Source organism: Otolemur garnettii, unplaced genomic scaffold (genome assembly GCF_000181295.1).
Source record: "Otolemur garnettii isolate 467f Iridium unplaced genomic scaffold, OtoGar3 scaffold00120, whole genome shotgun sequence".
NCBI classification, from domain to species: domain Eukaryota; kingdom Metazoa; phylum Chordata; class Mammalia; order Primates; family Galagidae; genus Otolemur; species Otolemur garnettii.
Window position 1 is genome coordinate 3191669 of NW_003852515.1, and position 21381 is coordinate 3213049.

The 21381-nt window shown below is 45.8% G+C and overlaps 1 protein-coding gene across 1 annotated transcript in view; it reads right to left on the bottom strand.

Annotated features, from left to right (window-relative positions):
- The window catches only part of MTUS2 (microtubule associated scaffold protein 2), a 406145-nt gene that overhangs the window by 18376 nt on the left and 366388 nt on the right, over window positions 1-21381 (bottom strand). Inside the window, exon 10 of the mRNA XM_012810001.2 lies at window positions 3825-4039. Coding sequence (XP_012665455.1) covers window positions 3825-4039 — 215 coding nt within the window. The remainder of the gene's footprint in view (window positions 1-3824; window positions 4040-21381) is intronic.

The following is a 21381-nucleotide window of genomic DNA, read 5'->3' on the forward strand; positions in this document are numbered from 1 at the left end:
CATGAGGATAAATCATGAGAAGCTCTTCTAGTCATTTACTCTAAAAGGATGATTTCTTTTGGAAAGGTAGAAAATATGTCCTGGACATGAGACAAAGCAAATTTAAACCCCAAAGGATGAGCTCTACTGCTCCTTATATAGGAGAAATCGCTTCTTAAAATTTATCAAGCAGAATCCATAATGCACTGGGGACAGGCAGCCCCTGAAGCGAGTGTCACTGGGGCAAATCTCAGAGTAAGAGAACCTGTCAAAAGGTCTTGGAAGAATGGGTCAAAGGTCACAAGTCTGATCCTTGAATACCAGGCTCTGTAGCTGCCCATAGGCTCAGGTAGCGGCCAAAGGCAGCCCAGAAAAGAAAATGGGAAGTTGGGCTGAGAGGAACTGTGTTCAGGGCAGAAAGGAAGATGCTTGTGTGTTTACAGTGAGTCTCTCTTGCATACTTTGTGAAAGGCAAGCGTGGGAATTTGGTTTCTTTTCGTGTGTGCCTTGCTACAAAATGAGAGCTGATTTTCACTAAACACCTTTATAATCAGACTTTTAAAATGAGAGTTATACCATATTTTTAAACTCACTTAAGAAAGCCAAGATGCAAAGTTACCCCTCCGCCCCCAACCCCACCCCTGGACCCCTAAGTAGAGCTTACAGGGCTAAAGAACATGATCCCACACCTCCCAGGACACCCTGGCTACACATGGAAACCTGGGAGTGTTCAAAGGTGACCTGGTACCAGTCATCACCCGGTGAATCTGGTTCAGTTCATGTAGGGTGAGGACAAGGACAGAGGTTTGCCAGCTCTCCAAGACATTTCAGGTGTAGCCAGAGCAGAGACCATGTACAGAGAGCTGGCCCTTGCCCCATGAGGCTGAGGATGGCTAAGCAAGGAGATGGGACTGGTTTTGTATCAGAGAGGCACTGCAGCAAAACCAGGGGCCAGCCTGCCTTGGCTGCTGAGTTCCAATTTGAGTAAAGGGTGATTTGGCAGCCTAGAAATTCTTATCTGTTAGAATTAAAGCAGCAACCCTTCCCCACTGCCAGCCATTGGGGACACTGGGTAGTGAGGAGACTGCACAGCGGTTAACCTAATTTTTAAGGTTCCAGGAGGGCAGAGATGTTACTGATCATGGGGTTAGGACTGCCAAATTTGATCATTCTGAGGAAGCGGCCTGGAGAGTGCAAATGCCGGCGTGCACACACAAACTGTACACCACCCAAATCTCCATCACAGCCCTCCACTGGAGTCTCCTCTCCCACCAAACCGATAAACATTTATTCTATCTGGAAACGAGGATATTAGCCCCAGGTGCACTTCCTCTTCTCCCTTACTGGCCAAAGAAACAGCCAGCATCCCCCAGCAGCAGCAGCAGCAAAATCAGGACTGAACAACTCACTGGCTTGAATCACAGGGCCCCCAGCCAGTGGGTTCCTCTAGGAAAACTTCACCCACACATAAAGCGCTCACATGCTGTTTCTGCCCTAACCCCTTCCTTCAGCCTCACAGCTAGAAGTCAACTCTCAGCTCCTAAACACACCATCTGTATTTCTTACCCATGTGATAGTTCCTTGGGCACTCCTCTCGAGGCTTCCCTGATGGAATAAGCAAGCCCACTTTATAACTCTTGATGTCTCTTGTGGTATCCTATCACAGTGCCTTGAAATCAGTGGGCATCCAATAAATATTCTCTGCACAGGCAAATGAGTTAAATAAATGACTTTGGGTATCATTGAGGATGGAGAAGAACAGAGTTTGGAGCCCTCATGAGACTGAGAACTTTTATATATCAAAGTTAAATATAGCCAGGTAGCTCATTTATGTCACTCATTCTCACGTGGGAACACCAGGGGCTCTTTCCTTCATGGCTTCCAGTTTGAAATCTCTAAAAAGCTGCTCTGTCCTCTTTCAAGAGGAGGGCTCAGAACCCATCTCCTGGCATGTGCTTCTGCATGGATGAGGTCTGAGCAAGCATCCTAGCCAGGGCCATGTTCTGCTGGGGAACAGAACACACTCCCACATGTGCACCACTGTTCAAGGGGCTCCTGCCCACTGACACCCTCCTGTCTGTGGATCATCTCCTGTCCTTCTTCCTCACCTTCTGACATCTTCTCAACCAACCCAAACCTTTGGAAAATAAATATGAGTATGAACATAGTCTCTGCATAAAATTGGGAATGAAGAGCCTGGAGACACAGAATGAGCTGATGTCTGCAGCAGGCTGAGCTGTGTAACAGCTCCATGAACTACGCAACACTGTAGACAGCAGCAGGTGCAAAGTCTGCTTAACAGGAGTCACACCAGAGGGCTTGGGAGGCACAAAGCCAGAGATTCAGTTTCTAATCTTAGTGTCAACAGGTAACTTTAGCTGTAACCTATTCTATTTCCCAGTGTCTAAGTCTAAACCACCTCAAGTAGGGAGGTGTGTCTGGCTTTTACAGGCTTCTACAATAGGGAAGAAGGATGACTATGCTGAGACGCCATATAGGATAAAATGCGATAAAATGAGAGTTTTTCTATTACAATGGTAGCATACACTATTACTTTTAAGCTTCTCCTGCGCCCTCTGCAGTTCACACGCCTCTGGGGCAGTGGGTGATTATTGCCATCTGGGGTGTCTACTTGGACGCAGCCAAGGAGGGCAGCCCAAAGGTTTGTGATGGTGCAGAGCCACTCAACACTAACCTCGGTGTCAACAGAGATTTAAGGAGAGCGCTTCAAAAATGCCATCTTACCTCAGGCATATCATGAGCACATTGTATAAAATAACACACCGATTAGAAGGTGAAGTTTAAGGCATCGGAGCTGGGGAACTTGGAAGGTAAAAAAAGCAGCTTTCATGGAAGCAGAGTCCCATGCACCTGTCTGTCACCAGAGCTAAGGGAAGGAATGGACCAGGGAGCTGGCCATGGGGTGGGCAGGTCTGGCTCCTTCCTGCTCTCCCACTAACAGACTCCCTGGGAATTATGCTCTGTTTGGTCCAAGACGCATTTTCCTCTTGAGTAAGACCTCTGGGCCAGGGTTAACAACTATCATTCATTCTTTCATTCTGCAAATGTTTATTAAGTATCTGCTCAGTGCAGGTTCAGTTCCAGGTCCCAGAGACCCAGCAGCAAGCCCAGCAGACAATTCTACTCTACTGGTTGACACTACGGACTGTTGAGCCAGACCCGGCTGAACCCTCGCTTCTCCATGACCAGCTCCGTGAATTCTGGCAAGTCATTTAACCTCAGGAACTTGGTTTTCTCACCTGTCAAATGGGGATAAGGATGGTATCTCCCTCATGAGGGGGATGGAGAGGATTAAATGAGTTGTGCATGGAAAGAGCTTAGAGCTTAGTGCTAGGCACCTCTTTGCTTGTTGTTATTTCTGCCCTCATGGAAGAGGTGGGAGGTAAACGAGGTACAAAAGCAAAATGTGTAATTGTTACATCCTGATGAGCGCTGAGGAAACGCTGACACAGGGAGGGGACAGGGAGGGGGCAGGAAGAGTGTCCATGTGGCAGGGGGACAGGTGGTAATTTTAGATAAAGACTTTGCTAAGAAGTTGACACTGGAGAAGAGTCTGGAGGGGAGAGAGTGAGGGAGCCATGTAGCTTCTAGACAGAGGGTGTTCCCAGCAGAGGGGACAGCAAGTATAAAAGCCCCAAGGAAGAGTGAGGGAGGCCAGGGTGTTTGGAGGAGGGAGAGAGAGAAGGAAGAATAGAGGTGGGGGAGTGGCTGTGTAAAAAGCTCACCTACCGAGCAGGATTTCTTGCTAACGCCTGGCGCTGGGTCCCCTCCACCTGCCACCTGTGTTGCCCAACTGCGGAGCGCAGGCTCTGGCGCAGACTGACCTGCTCCTGGTGCTGACACCGGATCCTCAGCAGCTGGCCGTGGTGCTCCTCTTGCAGGCGCGCCGCCTCCGCCTCGAATTGCAGCTGCAGCCGCTCCTCCAGCTCCTGGAGCTGGGCCTGCTGCTGCCAGCCCAGCCGCCTCACCTCGTCTTCGAAGCGCCTCTCCAGCTCCTCCTTCTCCTTCTGAAGCTTCTCACACTTTGCTGTATGGAAGGCTGGGTGGAAAGCACAAGGTAGGAGCCTTGGAAAGGATGTAACGCTCATGCTCAGATCGAGCCTGAAGTAGCCAGCGGGGCAAGAATCTCTGACTTCTGGAGGGCTGCCCAGTTTGTGAGGTGCCTTCCTTTCCTCTGCATTGGATCCCTACAAGAGGCTCTGGATGTTGAGGTGAAGCTAGAGCCTCAACTGGTGTGTGGACAAAGAGCCAGGAAAGCATACTGGACCCTACAGCTGTCCTACTCACTGTCCCTTCTGCAGAAGCATTCCACCCCAGTCACTGAGTCTGGGTTTGATTTGCGCAGGTGAGCTGCCAGCAGGGCAGGAGGCAATGACAGTGGCCACCACCACTCCCATCCATCCTACTGCTCAGCCTGCTTGCCTAATGTTGGTGCCTCCACTGGGCAAGAGCTGGGTGTTTTCATTCTGAAGATCTCTTCCTGAACTGCAGGCCTTCCAAGCCTTAGACGATCTACTACGTCTAGGCCGCATGAAGCTGATTAAACACACACACACACTTGCAGTGTGCATACACATCATTAACATTCCACAAAGATCCAGCAGGGCTCTCTGCTCTGTGCTACAAGCCGGGAGACACTGGCATTTTCTTGAAAATAGAATGAGCAGGTACGGCCCAGCAGCCTCACACTGTCCCCACGGCCTTGCCAGCCAAGGCTTTCATGGGCCCAGTGTCCCGAGTCCTACTATTTAATGGAGGACTCTGATCTGCCAGTGCAACCAGGGTGTCCTGGGGCAGTGTGGCAGGTGCTGTCCACTCCATGAGTTGGCAAAAAGGAAAGGCGTCGTTTCTAAGAATGTGAAAGTTAAAACCGAATCTCTGCTTTCTATTAATACCTGGCACCAGCAATTCTGAACAGTGTTGGTGAATAACTCTCCTCCTCAAAAAAGACTCTTTTTTGGCCAATAGTTACTACCATTACTGTTCAGGTTTTTGAACTCTTGAGGGTTTTAGCTTTTAAAAAACTCACAGAGACAGAGAAAAGTTGGAAGTACAGTATAAGGACATTGTTGTATTACTGGCTTTTTTTCCTGAGCCATTGAAGAGTAAGCTGCAGACCTATTGTCCTTGGTGTGAATTCCCTACAAATAAAGACAGACATTTCCCTACTTAATCTCAATACTGTCATCAAAATCAGGAAACAAACATTATGGAATACAATGGTAGGGGAAAGGGCACTGTGAAGATACAGCATAGGGGATACGGAAAAAGGGGCCAGGCACAGTGGCTCATACCTGTAATCTCAGCACTCTGGAAGGCCGAGGCGGGCGGGTTGCCTGAGCTCAGGAGTTTGAGACCAGCCTGAGCCAGAGCAAGACCCTGTCTCTAAAAATAGCCCCCGGGCGTTGTAGGGGGCGCCTGTAGTCCCAGCTACTTGGGAGGCTGAGGCAAGAGGGCAAGAGAGTCACTTGAGCTCAAGTGTTTGAGGTTGCTGTGAGCTATGATGCCATAGCACTCAACTATAGGGCAACTAAGAGAGACTGTCTCAAAAAAAAAAAAAAGGTGCATTTGTATAAGGCAGCTGTCATGAATGGAGATTCCAGGACTGGGAGTTAGGTGCTCCGGATGCGTCAGGGAGTGGGGGTGAGTGAATGTGAAGGCCTAGGGTGTTAATGTGCACTACTGTGGACTTCATGAATGCTGTACGCTTAGACTATAATAAACTTACAACATTTTTTTTCTTGCTTCCATAGTAAATCAACCTTCATTTACTGTAACTTTTTTTACTTTATAATTTTTTTAACTTTTTGACTCTTTATTAATACTTAGCTTAAAACACAAATACATTGTACAGCTGTCCAAAAATATTTTGTTCTTGGTATTCTTTAGTCTATCAGTTTTTTTCTACTCTTAAAACATTTTTTGTAATTTTTTTTCTTTTAAAACTTTTGTTGGCTGGGCAAGGTAGCCAAGGATGTGGATCCCTTGAGTTTGAGATCAGCCTGAGCAAGAGTGAGACCCCGTCTCTACTAAAAATAAAAAAAACTAGTTGGAAGTAGTGGTGATGCACACCTGTAGTCCCAGCTACTCAGGAGGCTGAGGCAAGAGGATTCCTTGAGCACAAGAGTTTGAGGTTGCTGTGAGCTATGACGCCACAGCACTCTACCCAGGGTGATAAAGTGGCACTCTATCTCAAAAACAAAAGAAAACAAAATTTTTTGTTAAAAACTGAGACAAGTACACACACTAGCCTGGACGTACACATGGTTGGTATCATCAATATCACTGTCTTCTGCCTCCACATCTTGTCCCACTACAAGGTCTTTAAGGCCGATAACATGCATGGACCTGCCATCTCCTGTGACAGCAATGCCGCCTTCTGTAATACCTTCTGAAGGACCTGCCTGAGACTGTTATATAGCTAACTTTTGTTCTACAATGAACAGAAGACATACACTGTAAACAATAAAAAGTACAGTGTAGTAAATACATAAGCCAGTACCAGAGTCATTTATTATCACATACCAAGTATTATGTCCTATACATAATTGTACATGATTCTCATATGACTGGCAGAACAGTAAGTTTGTTCGCACCAGTATCAGCATGCAACAGGTAATTGCACTATGAAGCTATGATGTCACTATGATGTCAGCTCTATTATAATCTTATGGGACCATCTTCATATATGAGGTCTGTCACTGACTAAAACATTATGCAGTGTGTGACTGCTGTGCGGAACCCAACAGAACCTCAGAATAATTCTTACAGTTTCTTAACTTGAGATACATTGAGTACATGATGCTCAAATGAAAGTAATACAAAATGCTAATCATTTATTTTATCTTTAGAAAGTACTAATTTTCATGGGGAAAAACAAATGTGTTCTTTGTAATGCTAATATCAGTAGCTTTAACTCCAGGTAATCAGGGCATTAAGTTGACTATACTGATTGTGGACATGGAATAAAATAGATACAAAGGCAAAGAAGTGAACAAAAACAAATCAGTTACATTGGTGAAAAAATTAAGCAACATAGCTTTAATGGAACAATTTTACAAGTGCATGAAAAACTTGAGTCAAGGGTGACCACTATCGCATGACTGGCCTTAGCAAAGCAGTAGGGGACTAGTTAAATAAATTATGATAAATCCAATATATATATAAAAGATAAATCCCACGTACAATGGGATATAGGTAACCAGTCAAAAAAAATATGGTAAATCCCTTTGTAGGATTATGGAATGATACCTGTAATATGTTGTTAAATCAAAAAAGGCAAGGTGCAGAAACAGCACAATTGCATAATTGCTTTTGTAAGTAAAAATATATCTATAATATTTCTATCAATCCTCCTTTGGGAGGTTGGGTGTCAAGTTACAGGATCTACTGTACATCAAACACCTGTAACAATGTGTTCAATAAACCCCCATTATCTGTTCACTATTATTAAAATGAAATCTGAGCTTTGAAAAGTTCTGGTATCCAGTGGTCAGACTTTTCTGGTTCACTCGCAGTTTTGTTCACATCAGTGGCAGGATAGTTCATGGAGCTGGTACTCTGCTGGGGCTCAGAGATGGTTGCTTTTCATTCCATTGCTATCTTAAAACTGCACCATTGCCTTACCTAGATTGCTAATGAGGTAGGACTCAGTTTTGCAGTCTATGAAGTGGAATCCCCAAATTCCCAATTGCTATTATATATGAGGCAATACTTATATCCTTCCAGTGACCCTCTGTGGCAAGTCCCAAGCCTGCAGAAAATATTGGATAATAAGAGCAGCTGGGCACTAGAGAAAAGACCTCTACTAATGGAGTCCCTAAAGAAATAAATAGCCTCTTGCTTCCAGTAAATCTTCAAAAATATATCTATTTGGGCATTTTACTGACAGAGATTAATGTAAGCCAATTTAATAGCATTAGACAAGGTCTGGAATCTTACTTTCATTCTTTCTTTCTTTATTTCTATTCATGTGAAAACATTTGGCACTTTATGGTGAAAGGCAAATGCCACCATAATAAATTTGTAGAACCTAGGAAGCTGACCAAATAAATTTTCAAATAATAGGATTATGATTGGCCAAGTGAATACAAGATTTCTAATTCTAAGCATGAATTTGAAAAGCAAAAAGAGGGCTAGATTCTGCTGTACAGTTTTTAAAAATTGATCTTTACAGATAGTGACTAAAGCATACACATTTGATGGAAAAGTACTTAAAATATTATTACGGCTACATTTGGAATGTCCTCAGACATATATAATACGATTGATTTATGAGTGTAAATGTAGCATGAACTTGAGACAGCAGCAGTGTAAAATTGCTGTTGGAACCACTCGTATGACCAGTTTAATTTTAACTATAGTTCATAAATTAAGCAAGTAGGAGAATACTCAGCAAATAAGATCAATTTGCTTTTAACAACTGTCCCAAGTGCCTTTTGAATAAATGTAACTTTTCATTGGTTTTTCAAAGAGGGTAGTGAAGGTAGGTGATTATAAGGCTAGACTTAAACAGAAGAAATCTATCTGGCTCTATAGTTCATGATAAAATCATAAGAAATAATATTCTGCCTTTTATATAATAGGGAGTGCTTTAGATTTAATAACAGTTATAAAATAAATCATCAAAATATGATGAAAAATACTCTGTGGGCCAGGTGCAGTGGCCCATAAGTGCAATTCGAGCACTTGGGAAGGCCAAAGCCGGAGGATCGCTTGAGGCTTTCTGGGCCAAGTTATAGACCTGCCTGGGAAACACAGTGACTCTCATCCCTACAAAAAATTTAAAAAGAATAATTAGCCAGGCTTTATGATTTGTATTTGGAAAGCTGAGGGAGAAGGATTGCTTGAGCCCAGTAGTTCAAGGTTACCGTGAGGTGTGACTGTGCCACTGAACTCCAGTCTGCAACAGAGGGAGACCCTGTCGCATACAAAACAAACAAAAAAACCACTGTGTGTCTATTACATAGACACGTATAGTACATACATGTACAAGTTACTGTTAGAAAAGTCACTGTCATTACATATTGATAGAAGGTACTAATACCAGAATTAGATGAAAGATTAAGTCATTTCTTCAGAAGGTGGAAAGTAATTGAAAAAACAAAATTAGGGTCAAGGAGAAAATTTAATATAAAAATTACCCATAATCTTAATACACAAAGAAAATTCAGTTTTCAATTGCATAATCCTTTAGCAGTGCTGTAGTGGGATGAATTCTTGATGTTCTCCCAAGAATTTCCTCCATCTTCCTACTTTACATTTTTATGGCTACCTGACCTTCTCATGTTGATGTAACATAATTCACGACCCCTTATCGTTGGACGTTTGGTTTGTTTCCAAGATTCACCATTATAGATAATGCTGTGGACGTGTTCATCCGTATATCTTTTTTTTTTTTTAAATGGAATTAGATATTATGAGTGTCTCTATGCAGTGAAGTGTGTTTTTTCTTTTTTGGTGGCAGAGAGCCTGTAACAAATCTGTGACCAGCAAGGGGAGCAATGCTGCCTGAACACGCCCTCTGGTGGCGAATGCCTTTACCCAAACAGGAGCATCTGCAAGTTGCTCTTTCTCTTTTTCTAAAGACTTATATTTAAAAAATGTTAAGAAGAGAGAACATGAAGGATGAAAGTTCATAGACCGAGTGGAAACAAGAGTGAAAGGTCAGGGGAGAGTCACTGGGTCTCTTGTCACCTCCACAGATCCAAGCAGCATATCCAGACCTGGTGACTACATGGGAGCTGGCACCATGAAAAGAATAGCTAGCGTTTATGTGCTTCCTGGGTGCCACGCACTTGTGTCACCTGGATAGGTACTGTAACTCCCAGTAACCCTACTAGTAGCAGCCTAATTCATTTGCAAAGAACTAGCTGGAGCTCAGGAGGAGGAACTAACTAATGTCAGGTCAAGGCATGAAAGAGTAAGACCTACAGAGTGAGGCTGGAGCATCACCGACACCTCTCCCTTTTCCTCCACCCTCAGGTGGGAGCCTCTTCTATGCAAAAGCGCAGTAATACTCAGAGGTAAGGCAATGCTTCGGCATGGCTTCCTGAAAGCACCCCGTTTTGAACTGCAATGCCTCTCTTCACTTGTCTATCTCCCTCACCAGGGGAAGGAGCAGAGCCAGACCCATTTACATGTCTGTGGTCAAACAGACCGGATGGTCAATAAATAGGCATTGACCTTATGGAGCACCTGCTGTGTGCTAAGCATCCTTCTAGGCACAGTGGAGAGCAGACTTGATGTCCTGGAGGGCAAACAAACAAATGAGCAAAAAAACATAGATAATGCCTGGATTTCAGATGGCAAAAACTTCAGATGGGAAATGCTGGGGAAAGACTGGGGAAAGGGGAAGGCACATTAGCTGGGTGGACAGGGAAGGCACTGGGAGAAGACGCCATTCAAGTGAACTTGGATGATGAGAAAGAGGAAGTGTGTGGACAAGTGGGGGCAGGGAGTTCCAAGAAGAAGGAATGGTGAGTTTGAAGGTGCTGAGGTGGGAATAATTCTGACATACTAAGGTACAGAAAGATACCCAGTGGGGCTCAAGCATTCTGGAAGAGAGAGGAGAGGGAGGTGAAGTTCCAGAGGAAGGCAAGGATGGATCGTGCAAGGCCTATGCCCCCTGGAATGAGTTAGGGTTAAACTCTAGGAACAGTGGAAAGCAGAGTTTCAAGGGCATAACAAGAACTAATTAAACTTTTCAATCCCTTGGGTGGCCAGATGGAGCCCAGAGTGCAGGAGGCAAGGACGAAGGTGAAGAGATCAGTGAGGAGGTGTTGCTGGAATCTGGCAGCAAGATGTAATGGTGACCTGGACTGGGGCTCAGCAAGGGGAGGAAGGGGTTGATTTGGATGCATTTAGGAGGCAAAGACAACTTGCTCTTGGTTTGGGTGAGGGAGATGAGGAAAGCGCAGGAATCAAGAATGACGGAGGACATTAGTGGAGATGGTGGTGGCATGTAAGGAGAGACTGGGGGAGCCTGGCTGGGATGAGCACCATGCACTGGGCACTGCACACATCTTTACTGAATAACCGGTTCACTCCTGTCCACATAGAGGCCCATAGATGTCAGAATGGAATTCCTCGCTGCTCCTGAGTACTCAGGGAGGGCCTTCTGGGATGTTAGATATTGTCGATGAGTATGAAAAATATAAAGTTCAGGACTGCTGAGTGTTGATAAGCCCCAGGACACTTTAGTGATTAATGATGATAATCTCTATCACCTGGTTCACAGGCTGCGGTCTGTTTGATAAAAATGTGAGAACTCGGGAGAGACTAGTTATTAAATCCTCCTATGATGTCCGAGCAGGCTGACAGTTTTGTTTTTCTCCCTGAGGCTCTGTAAACGGTTGGTGGAAAGCTAGGTGAGATTTGGCTACAGAGAGGTGAAGAGCATTTTCTGGCTGGTAGTTTTGACGCTATGTGACAAATACAGACAGGTTTCTTATCAAGGTGGCATTTTAGGGAGCACTGACTTTTTACCACTCTGTGAGTCAAACATCAGAAACACAGCTCCCCATGTGGGTTGACTACAGAGGCTTCAGGATCCCCAAATGCATGTCAGAAGCACTGCCCTGAAGTGCCACCCATTACTTCTTCCTAACGTAACTGCACACTGAATCCTGAAGATCGGAATGTCCGGATGAGATTCAGGGGTGGGTGGAAAAGGTGAACGTCCAGAGAGAGGGGAGGAGAAGGGACTAGGGCAGACAGACCTCAGTAAGGCAAGGTCGGGTGGAGGATGCTGCCTCCAGCCACCTCTAGTCCTGGCTCTATCTGCACTCACGGTAGGAGCGTCAGCCATACTGGCCTCTCAGGGGCCCCACGTTCTCCCCTGTCAAATGAGGAGCTTGGGCACCTCGAGTGTTCAGCTCTTTTCTGCTCAGCATTCTAAATTTCTATGGGTATTGATCGCAATGCTGCCCCAGGTCACCTGGAAGAGTTTATTACATCATGTCTGCTGTCTTCTGTAAAAGATGGCAGGGAAAGGCTATACCATTTTTTATGACGATGTCCCTTAGAAATGGACCCCTAAAGAGATAAACTTCAGTTACAGGAAAAACATGCTTTTGCAGAACCACTAGCTCCCCAGTGACATGAGAAATTCTCAGTAAAATCAATGCTTGGATTTTGTATGTACTTGATAGTTTATAAGGTTCTTTAAGACACAGTATTAATTTGCTTTACATTCCTAGCAGACTGCAGAGCTGGGCGATGCAGGTGGTTTTGCTCTGATTTAATAAAAGAGGAACTAGAAGCTTAGGGTGGTTCAGTGACTCATCTAAGCTGACGCAGCTAGAAAGAGAGGGAGCTGGGATTGAATTAGGTGTTTCCCGGCTCATCAGTGCTCTGCTGAGTCATAATGCTATTCCACTCTGGAAGAAGGGAAACAAGAATAGGAGGAAAAACAGACCCAAGAATCCTAAGTAGAGTTCTTTTTTAGCAATCAATACTTCCTGTATTTTATGTGTTCTTTAAGACAAAGGATGAGCAGTTGAGCCAATGAATAGTGACTGCAGTGTGACTATAACTGCAATAGATAACCTTCTTGGTCTGAGAGGAGAAAAACACAAGAATAATTTACAGGGCAAGGGAGGCAAGGGGAAATGGCTTTAAGCTGTTGGTTATAGTGATGAGCTTTTGAAAAGAAAAAAATCTTATCCCAACTGACTAGGGATGGAAAGAAGTCAAAGGGGCTACATGTTGGTGGGAGAGAAATATGGCTTTCCGGACAAGAGAGTTGGACAGGGCCCTGAAACAAAATGAGGAATTGGGGGTGAATGTGACCTCATTAACCAAATATATGTTATTCCTATCAAATACAACTTCTAGCCTGTGACCCATGTCCTCTAGACCGCGAATGATGCTCCCCCTAAAACAATGATAAGGATCCCCAGCACAGAACAAGCCACACCATGGTGGCCACAAACATCACAAGACTAACAGACACCGTCATCTCATCACTAGTGAAATAACAGCTAGTAATTGGTATACAGAGTAAAGAAAATAGGATTTATGTGACAACTGAGGTAATCCGCAGCCAGTGACACGAGAACAGCACCACCCGAAGGCCTAGGAGGAGCCAGCGGGAATTCCTATAGATAAATGTAGGAAGAATTGAGATGAAAATGCTTATTTTGATGCATTGCCTTTGTGTGGTGTCTCCTCGCTCTCCTGAGGGGGACCCTGTTCCACTCTCCTGAAAAAGTCTATGCTTATCTCTGCTTTCTTTTAAATAAAAACGGAACTTCTCTTCTGCTGCACTGGAGTCCCAGCTGCCTCATTTTCCACTCTCCTGGTTTCTTGCTCTGCTTTTGACTCAGCCGAACCTGCTAGTTCTGCTGGGTGAACTGAACCAGGCCCACAGAATAGCTCAGAGGTTGAACCCTTACCTCAAACACAAATGAGGACCAATAATGCTACCGCCCGCAGGTAGGAAATGGTTTTATGGGGAAACAGTTCTGCAGAGTCTGTTCCTTCCTTTCCTCCAGGTTAATTCAGGCTTGCAGAGTTTTAAAGCATCTCCATGGCACCGCTCATGTGATACACAACACCGGGCCATCCTGAAGGCGTGGGCTTTGGAAAGGGCTCCTGAGATTACAGTGCTTGAGCATGGACTAGTTTTAATTTTGTTTGTCCTGTGCAAAGCAACATCAAAAGATGACCCTTTAATTTTATCTCAAGTTAGTATTTGTTACATGAATTACATAAGCAACATCATCTCCACGTTAAACATCTCTTTTAAAAATAACTTTTAATAAATTATTGAAAAATGTTTGAACAGAGGTAAACATTTAGGTTCAGGACCCCCCTCTTCAGTTGTAGAATTTGTGCTATAGAGTTCTCAGAAATGAACTCCTGTAACCTAATCATTTAATTAAGGGGCTCTTCACGGCTTGGAGGGCTCCTTTCCACAATATGTAGCAACCTCCGCCTCTGTCCCAAGGTCTGGGTAGCCATGTTCCCCTTATTTGCTCCTGGGTATGTAGGGATGTAGGGAGACCATGTGGTTGATGATAAATTTTAATGCATTAAAATGTATTTGATGGTAATAGGCTCAACTTTTTTTTTTTTTTGTACAATTTTTGGCCAGGGCCAGGTTTGAACCCACCGCCTCCAGTATATGGGGCTGGCACCCTACTCCTTGAGCCACAGGCACTGCCCCAATAGGTTCAACTTTTTTTTTGCTGTTTTTGGCCAGGGCTGGCTTTGAACCCACCAATTCCAGCATATGGGGCCGGTGCCCTACTCCTTTGAGCCACAGGCACTGCCCTAGGTTCAACTTTTTCATTCCTTTTATTTCAAGTTGTCAAACACAAAGCATGCCCTGGCTGGAAGGTCTGTGCTCCTTGAAAGATTTTGGAGATATCTCTCTGAGGTATCTGAGGACTCTGGTTGGTTGTATTTGTTGTTCGTGGGTTTTCTGCCTTTAATTTTTTTTTTTTTTTTGAGACAGAGTCTCAGGCTGTTGCCCTATATAGAGGGCTGTGGTGTCATAGCTCACAGCAACCTCCTACTCTTGGGCTCAAGCCATCCTCTTGCCTCAGTTTTTCTATTTTTAGTAGATATGGGGTCTCGCTGTTGCTCAGGCTGGTCTCAAACTCATGAGCTCAAGGAACCCACCTGCCTTGGCCTCCCAGAGTGCTAGGATTACAGGAGTCAGCCACCTCACCTGGCCTTCTGCCTTTAATTTTGCATGGGAACGAGGGATTAATTTTTAAAACTATAGAACCTAATTTTAATGGGCAGCACCTGTGGTTCAAGGAGTAGAGTACCAGCCCTGTATACTGGCGGGTTCATACCCAGCCCCAGCCCAAAACTGCAAAAAAAAGACCTAATTTTAAGCACGTAAGTCATGAATTCTGCCCCCCTCCCCCAAATCCTCACCAGCTCACTCCATTACTTCCAAGTACATCAAATGAATTCCAAGGAAGAAAAGAGATCAGCTTGGGTTGTTTCCACCATTTAATTTTTAGGCATAGAAGTGAGGTTTTTAGGCAATGAATCCTAGCCCAAGAGCATGTATGGCTATGAGCACGTGAGATGTGATCCAGCATCCTGGCTAGACGTTGGCTGGGCTGCCTTTGTCTATGAATCCCTATCATTTAGCACAAGGCCAGACACGTGGCACATTTAAATAAATAGGCACTTACTTGAAAAAAAGCCAGGAAATCTCCTGTGGAGTCCTGGGTCTGCTGAAACATGGGTGGGACTGGCTTTCTTCTGGGAGGGGAGGAGGCCGGTCGGAGACAGTGGCATGGGGAGCCACAGCCCCTGTAGGGCACCTGGAGCCTGCTGGGTGTGCTGGTCAATGGGTTTGTGTCCCCACTGCAGGGGTGAATCCCATTTTCTTGGTAGTCTCCTCTTGGGATACGTCTAGACTAGAACAGCTTTCATGGGAATTGCAGCATCTGCAGGAGGGGTTTCTCTGCAGAGCCCCAGCTTCCTGCCAACGGGCAGACTGCTCTAACTTGGACAGTCACTAAGACAGAGCGGGCACTTAGAGAAGCAGCCTTCAACTGGAAAATCAAGGTAACAGGGCCCTTGGAGTGGAGACCAGGATTAAGTGTATTTATGTTTGTGAGGTGCTCTGCGTGGCGGCTGGCCAAATGGCTGGAAGCTGCCCCTTGCGGAGGTCACTGACAGTCAAGTGAAAGGAGCAGTGACTGAAGAGTTGAATGCGAGGCCATTAAGAATGATGGCCGGGAGGAAAAACAAAAGCACATAGAGACCGTATGATGAATTCCCCGGTCTCACTCTTCAGGGCCGGACATGCATCTTTCACAGGGCCAACAAACAGACAAAAAGTTCCCACAAACCAAAAAAGCAGAATGCAAAGATTACAACTTGAAGGGCAGCCTACATGATGACAGGTGTGAAATGTATCACCGGGACACTTCCACATGTGGCATTTCTCCCAGGGCTTCAGTGAGTAAAGCACAGGACCCAAGAGCAGGAGCTGTCATGTCAGCAACACTTAGGCTCTGGTCCTGCTCCAGGCTTATCAGCTGATGCTCCTATGCAGGGGATTAACCCCTGTAAGCCTCAGTTTCCTCACCTGTAAAATGGGACTGCACAGGACTTGCCTCCTAGGGTTAGCATGAGGTTCAGATGGGATAACTCACAGCAAGTGCTCAGTACTGGGCCTGGCCTCTAGCGAGCATTCAGTGTTAGCTAAAACATTCTCCGCCATTGGCATCGCAGCCAACAAGTGCTGAGTGCTCACCATGTGTTGAGTACCGAGTACTCTGTGTATAGAGAATTACTGAGCTTCAAAAACTCTGTGAAGTAGGTGTGATTTCTGCTTAATTTCTCCCACTTTACAGAAGAGGAAACTGAGCAGCAGAACCAAGTCCACACAAATATGTAGGAGTCTCAAGTCCATGCTGTGACTTGACACATCATTCTGCCCTCAGCCAGTGCTTCTCAAACTTGAGCCTGCATTAGAATCATGCATAGAGCCAGCAGGCTGTGTTAACACACAGATTGCTAGGCCCCATGGCTAAGGCAAGGCCTGAGAACCTGCATTTCTTTCTTTTCTGAGACAGAGTCTCACTTTGTCACCCTCTGTAGAGTGCAGTGACATCACAGCTCACAGCAACTTAAGACTCTTGGGCTTAAGCAATTCTCTTGTCTCAGCCTCCTGAGTAGCTGGGACTACAGGCACCTGCCACAATGCCTGGCTACTTTTTTTAAAGATGGGGGTCTTGCTCTTGCTCAGACTGGTCTTGAACCCCTGAGCTCAGGCAATCCACCCACCTCAGTCTCCCAGAGTGCTAAAATCACAGGCATGAGCCACCTCGCCTGGCTGAGAACCTGCATTTCTAACAAGTTCCTAAGTTATGCTGATGTGGCTGGTCCAGAGGATACACTTTAAGAACTGCCAGTGTAAGAAAAGCCAGGGCTTCTTAAGCTGCAAGATCACAGGATCTTGTTAAAACGTGACACTAAATCAGGCTGTGAATCAGTTCAGGTGGAATCACCTGCATTCCAAATAAGCTCCAGGTGATGCCCACACTGCTGGTCTGGGGATTACCCTGTGAGTATCAAAAGCCCAGGGCTCAGTACCCAGAGCTCAGACTCACAGATCCCTGCCTGCTCTGGTGTGTGAGAGACCAGGAGCCTTTTTCACTTGCACTGGGAAGCCTACCTCAAGACAGCCTGGAGCAGATGGTGTCCCACTGCTGATTACGTAGCCCTTCCCCTTGCTGCACTTCTCACCTCTTACCACCTGAATCCTCAACCCACCTGTTCTCTCACCTGACTTGAGCTCGCAGTCCTGCCCCTGAGCCTGTACATTCAGACCTGGCTCGGAGGCTGTTCCCTTCTGGCTAGGTGGAGTCTCAGGATACTTTGAGGCTCCTACCTTTGAATTCCCATCTGTACCCTTCTTATTAGAGACTTGTAGTGACACCCTCCTGCCCTCACACCCCACACCCAGTGACTGATCTGCACCTGCTCATAGCCACTCACCACACCTGCTCCTCCCTCCATCATAGCCAACTCTGCCACTCACAGCCTTCAGGGTCTATGCAGAGCCTGCTGCTGTGACATCCCCCACCTCCAGTCCCCTGCATAGCAGTCCTCCACTGGCCTTCGGAGTCCTACGTGGCCGTCTTCACCAGCCAACGTCTACCACCTTGAAAGGCCCCCTTTCTTTGCTGGGAAGAGGTGGTCCAGAGTGTGGGCTCCAGAGTCAGGGGCTTGGTCTGCATCCTTCCCTGGTTTCGAGCGGCTGTGTGACCTGGAGCAAGTCACCTAACTGTGTCTATGAAATGCCCACACAAAACCAGTAGCCTTGACACCCACTTCACTGAGAAAAGGCACTAAGCTCTCCTGATCCATAATCTGAAACTTCAGGAAAATCTTCCCTCTGGAGGAAGTGTCTTGTCCAAGGTGATACTCCCTGATGACAAGTTCTTGCACTGTCACATGGGTCTCCTGGGGCTGCTGTTACAATTGACCACAAACCTAGCGGTCCAGCATAACTCCAGCGTATCACCTCACAGTTCTGCAGGTCAAAGGTCTGAATGGGTCTCACCGGACTCCAGTGAACGTGATGGCAGGGCTGTGCTCCTGTGGAGGCTCCAGGGAAGAGTCTGCTTCCTCACCTTTCTCCATTTCTAGAAGTCACTCATATCCCTCCACCCTTAGGCCAACACCACAGCATAGCAAATGTCTCCCTGACCTCTGCTTCTGTCCTCACACCGTCCTTCCCTATCTCTGAGCTGAAAACCTCCCTCTTATAAGGACCCTATGATTCCACTGGGCCCAGCAGGAGGATCTCTCCACTTAAGATCCATTTTTTGGGGGGGGGGGCTGGGGCTGGGTTTGAACCCACCACCTCCGGCATATGGGGCCAGCACCCTACCCTTTTGAGCCACAGGTGCCGCCGCCCCTCAAGATCCTTAACTTAATGATGATGCCTAAAAAATCCCTTGACCACAGCAGGTGATACACAGTGTCTGGGGACCAGGACAGGGATGCTGTTGGGGACATCATTTAGCCTACCGTAACCTCTCAGCTTCTCCTGGGACTCAATACCACAATTTCCTCTTGCACTAGGGGTTCCACTCACAGCTGTGCTCTGTGCACACAGCCCCTGCAAATGGTTGGGTCTCTCCCAACTTTCCCAAGCAGAACTTAAACGACATGAAAGCACAGCCTTCCCTCCTCTGCTGTTCTCTAGCTTCTGACCTTCCTCTTCCTAGTAGGGCTTCTCACAAAACAAACAGAGGTCTCCTGTCCATGCCTCCAATTCCTAATGTCCCACTGGCTTTCAAATGGCTGCAATCAAGCCATGTCAGCTGCACCTTCGCAACACGTCTGGGATCTGGCCACATCTCCCCTCCAACACACCACCTCAGCTGCAGCTACACCATCTCTCCCCCAGGTTATTGCAATAGCCCCACCGTCCTCCTCATGGCCCCAGTCTTACTTATATACTACTGTGCTTTAGGACCATGTCTCTCAGGCAGGGAACCAAGAAATCCAGCCACAATAGTGGGAAATATTGCCATGGGAGAAGCAGATATCAATGAAAGAAGAGATGGCATAAAGACTAGTAAGTCATTGATGCTGCTTTGCCTGAAGTCCTCACCTCCCTCAGGGTCAAGGTTAAGGTGCGATTCCCTGGGATCTCCCAAACTCATCTCTCAAGGCTCTCCCTTCATTTATTCTCTCCAGCCATCCTTGCCTCCTTGGACACTTTGAAGCCTCCATCCCCAGATTCATGCACCACCAGCACTAGAAAACTTGTTGAAATGCAAATTCTTCGGGTTTGCTCTCTTCTGTTGAATCAGAACCTCTGGGGGTGGGGCCCAGTCACTTACATTCTCAGTGTTCTAAAGCTAAAGAGTGAGGACCCCTGCTCCAGGCTTATTCTTACCTCAGGGCCTTTGCACTGGTGATTTTCGTGGCCTGGAAATGCTTCCCCCTGCTCCCTCACCACACACCAACTCTCTCTGAGTCTGGATCTCAGTCAGGGGAATCCCTCCTCCAAGCACAGAGACTTGAGCACCAGTAAATCAGCACCTGTTTGTCAGAGGTCTGTGATTCAGTCTGGGAGGCACCTTCATCAGCCTGTTTTAATAGCTTCAGCCTCTCCATGAGTCCTCAGCAACCTCCTTCCCTTCTATCTCCCTTTACCCCCCCCCCCTTTGCCAACAACTCCCTGCCAGTTGCTACCTTCATGATACCTTGGAGGTAGGTCTCATTTTGATTTTCAGTTGCCTAGTTAACAATTCTTCATTTTAAATTCTCACTGGTAGAATTCCCAATGTGGTTTCTGCCTGTTGACTGTGCCCTGCCTGATGTTCTGGTGAATACAGGGGTCTACACACATCTCCTTACAAACCTACCCAAATGCAAACTGTCCTGTTCCCACCCAGGTGAACAGTGAGCAGAGTAGAAGATTCCTTGTTATTCCAACTGCTCTGTTGAATATGCTCTCATTTTGTATGTTTGTGGGGTGTCTGTGTATATGAGGTTGGACAATTACGTTCTCAAACTCATCCTAGAAAAAGTGCTACATATATGAACCTCATTGCTGAATATGGTCACCTTCAAAGTACTCCCCTTGGCCATCTGGTGACTTCAGTGATATTCTGCAATGAGGTATGTAGCACCATTTCTAGGATGAGTTTGTGAACTTCATTGTCACATCTCATACAATGACAGCTCTGATGGCCATTCCAGAAAAGGAATTCCAAAATTGCTTTGAAGGGTATACTAGGTACTGGCATCAGTGCATAGCTTCCCAAGGTCACCTTGGAGGTGGCCATAGTCATATTCAGCAATGAGGAATGTAGCACTTTTTCTGGGATGAGTTCATCATGATATTAATTGACCTTGCATTTCTGTATACTGTGGGGTTGCTTCTTGGGATTGAGTGATTTGTTATCTATAATAAAATCATTTACAATTAACCCTGCTACAGTTTAATTGTGTCTCCTGAAAAGCAAGTGTGGTAAACTTAATCCTCACTGCAACAGTGTTGAGAGGTGGGACCTTTAGGAGATGATTAGGTCATGAAGCCTCTGCTCTCATGAATAGATTAACATGGGAGTTAGTTATCAAAGAAGTAGGTTCCTGAGGGAAGGATGAGTTCTAACCCCTCCTCTTCTATTTTCTTCCACCCCTTTCTCTCTCTTTTCTCCTCTTCTTCTCTCTCTCTTTCTCCTGCTTCCTTCTCTTCCATCTCTCACCATGGGATGAGGCAGAAGAAGGCCCTCACCAGATGCAAACCCCTCAACCTTGGACTTTCCAACCACCAGAACTGTATGAAATAAATTTCTACTCTTGAAAAATTACCCAGTCTCAGGTATTGTTACAACATCACAAAATGGACTAAGACACCCCCTGAGAAGCAATCTAGTTTAGAAACTCACTAAAGAAAAGAGGATAATCTTACGGAAAAATAGAAAATACTTCTGCCAATTTTTTTTCACATTGTTGAGTTTCCTTCAGGCAGTGCAACTGTGTTAATTATATGAATAGGTCTGTGAATGTTTTTTTATGAAGAAAAACTCTATGCCCTCATCTCATAAAACATCTCATAAATGTTGAATAAATGTAAAGAAGGGCCTCAGTCCTCCAAGACTCCACATCAGCAGAGAACAGAGGACATATTTCCTAACAGATGAAGCTTTTCATGAACTCATCGTTTCTGGGAGTAATTTAAGAAGAAATAGGGTGTGGGGACAGAAAAGGGAGATAAAATGAATGACAGAAATAGAGGCTTTTCCAGTAAAGCTTCAACTAGAGGAACAAACAGAAGGAAAGGTAAACTTCTACATAAAATCCAGTGCTGAGCCTGAACGGAGGGAGCTGAGGAGCAAGAAAAAGCTGCTGCTGCTCAGGCATCAGGACTGTAGT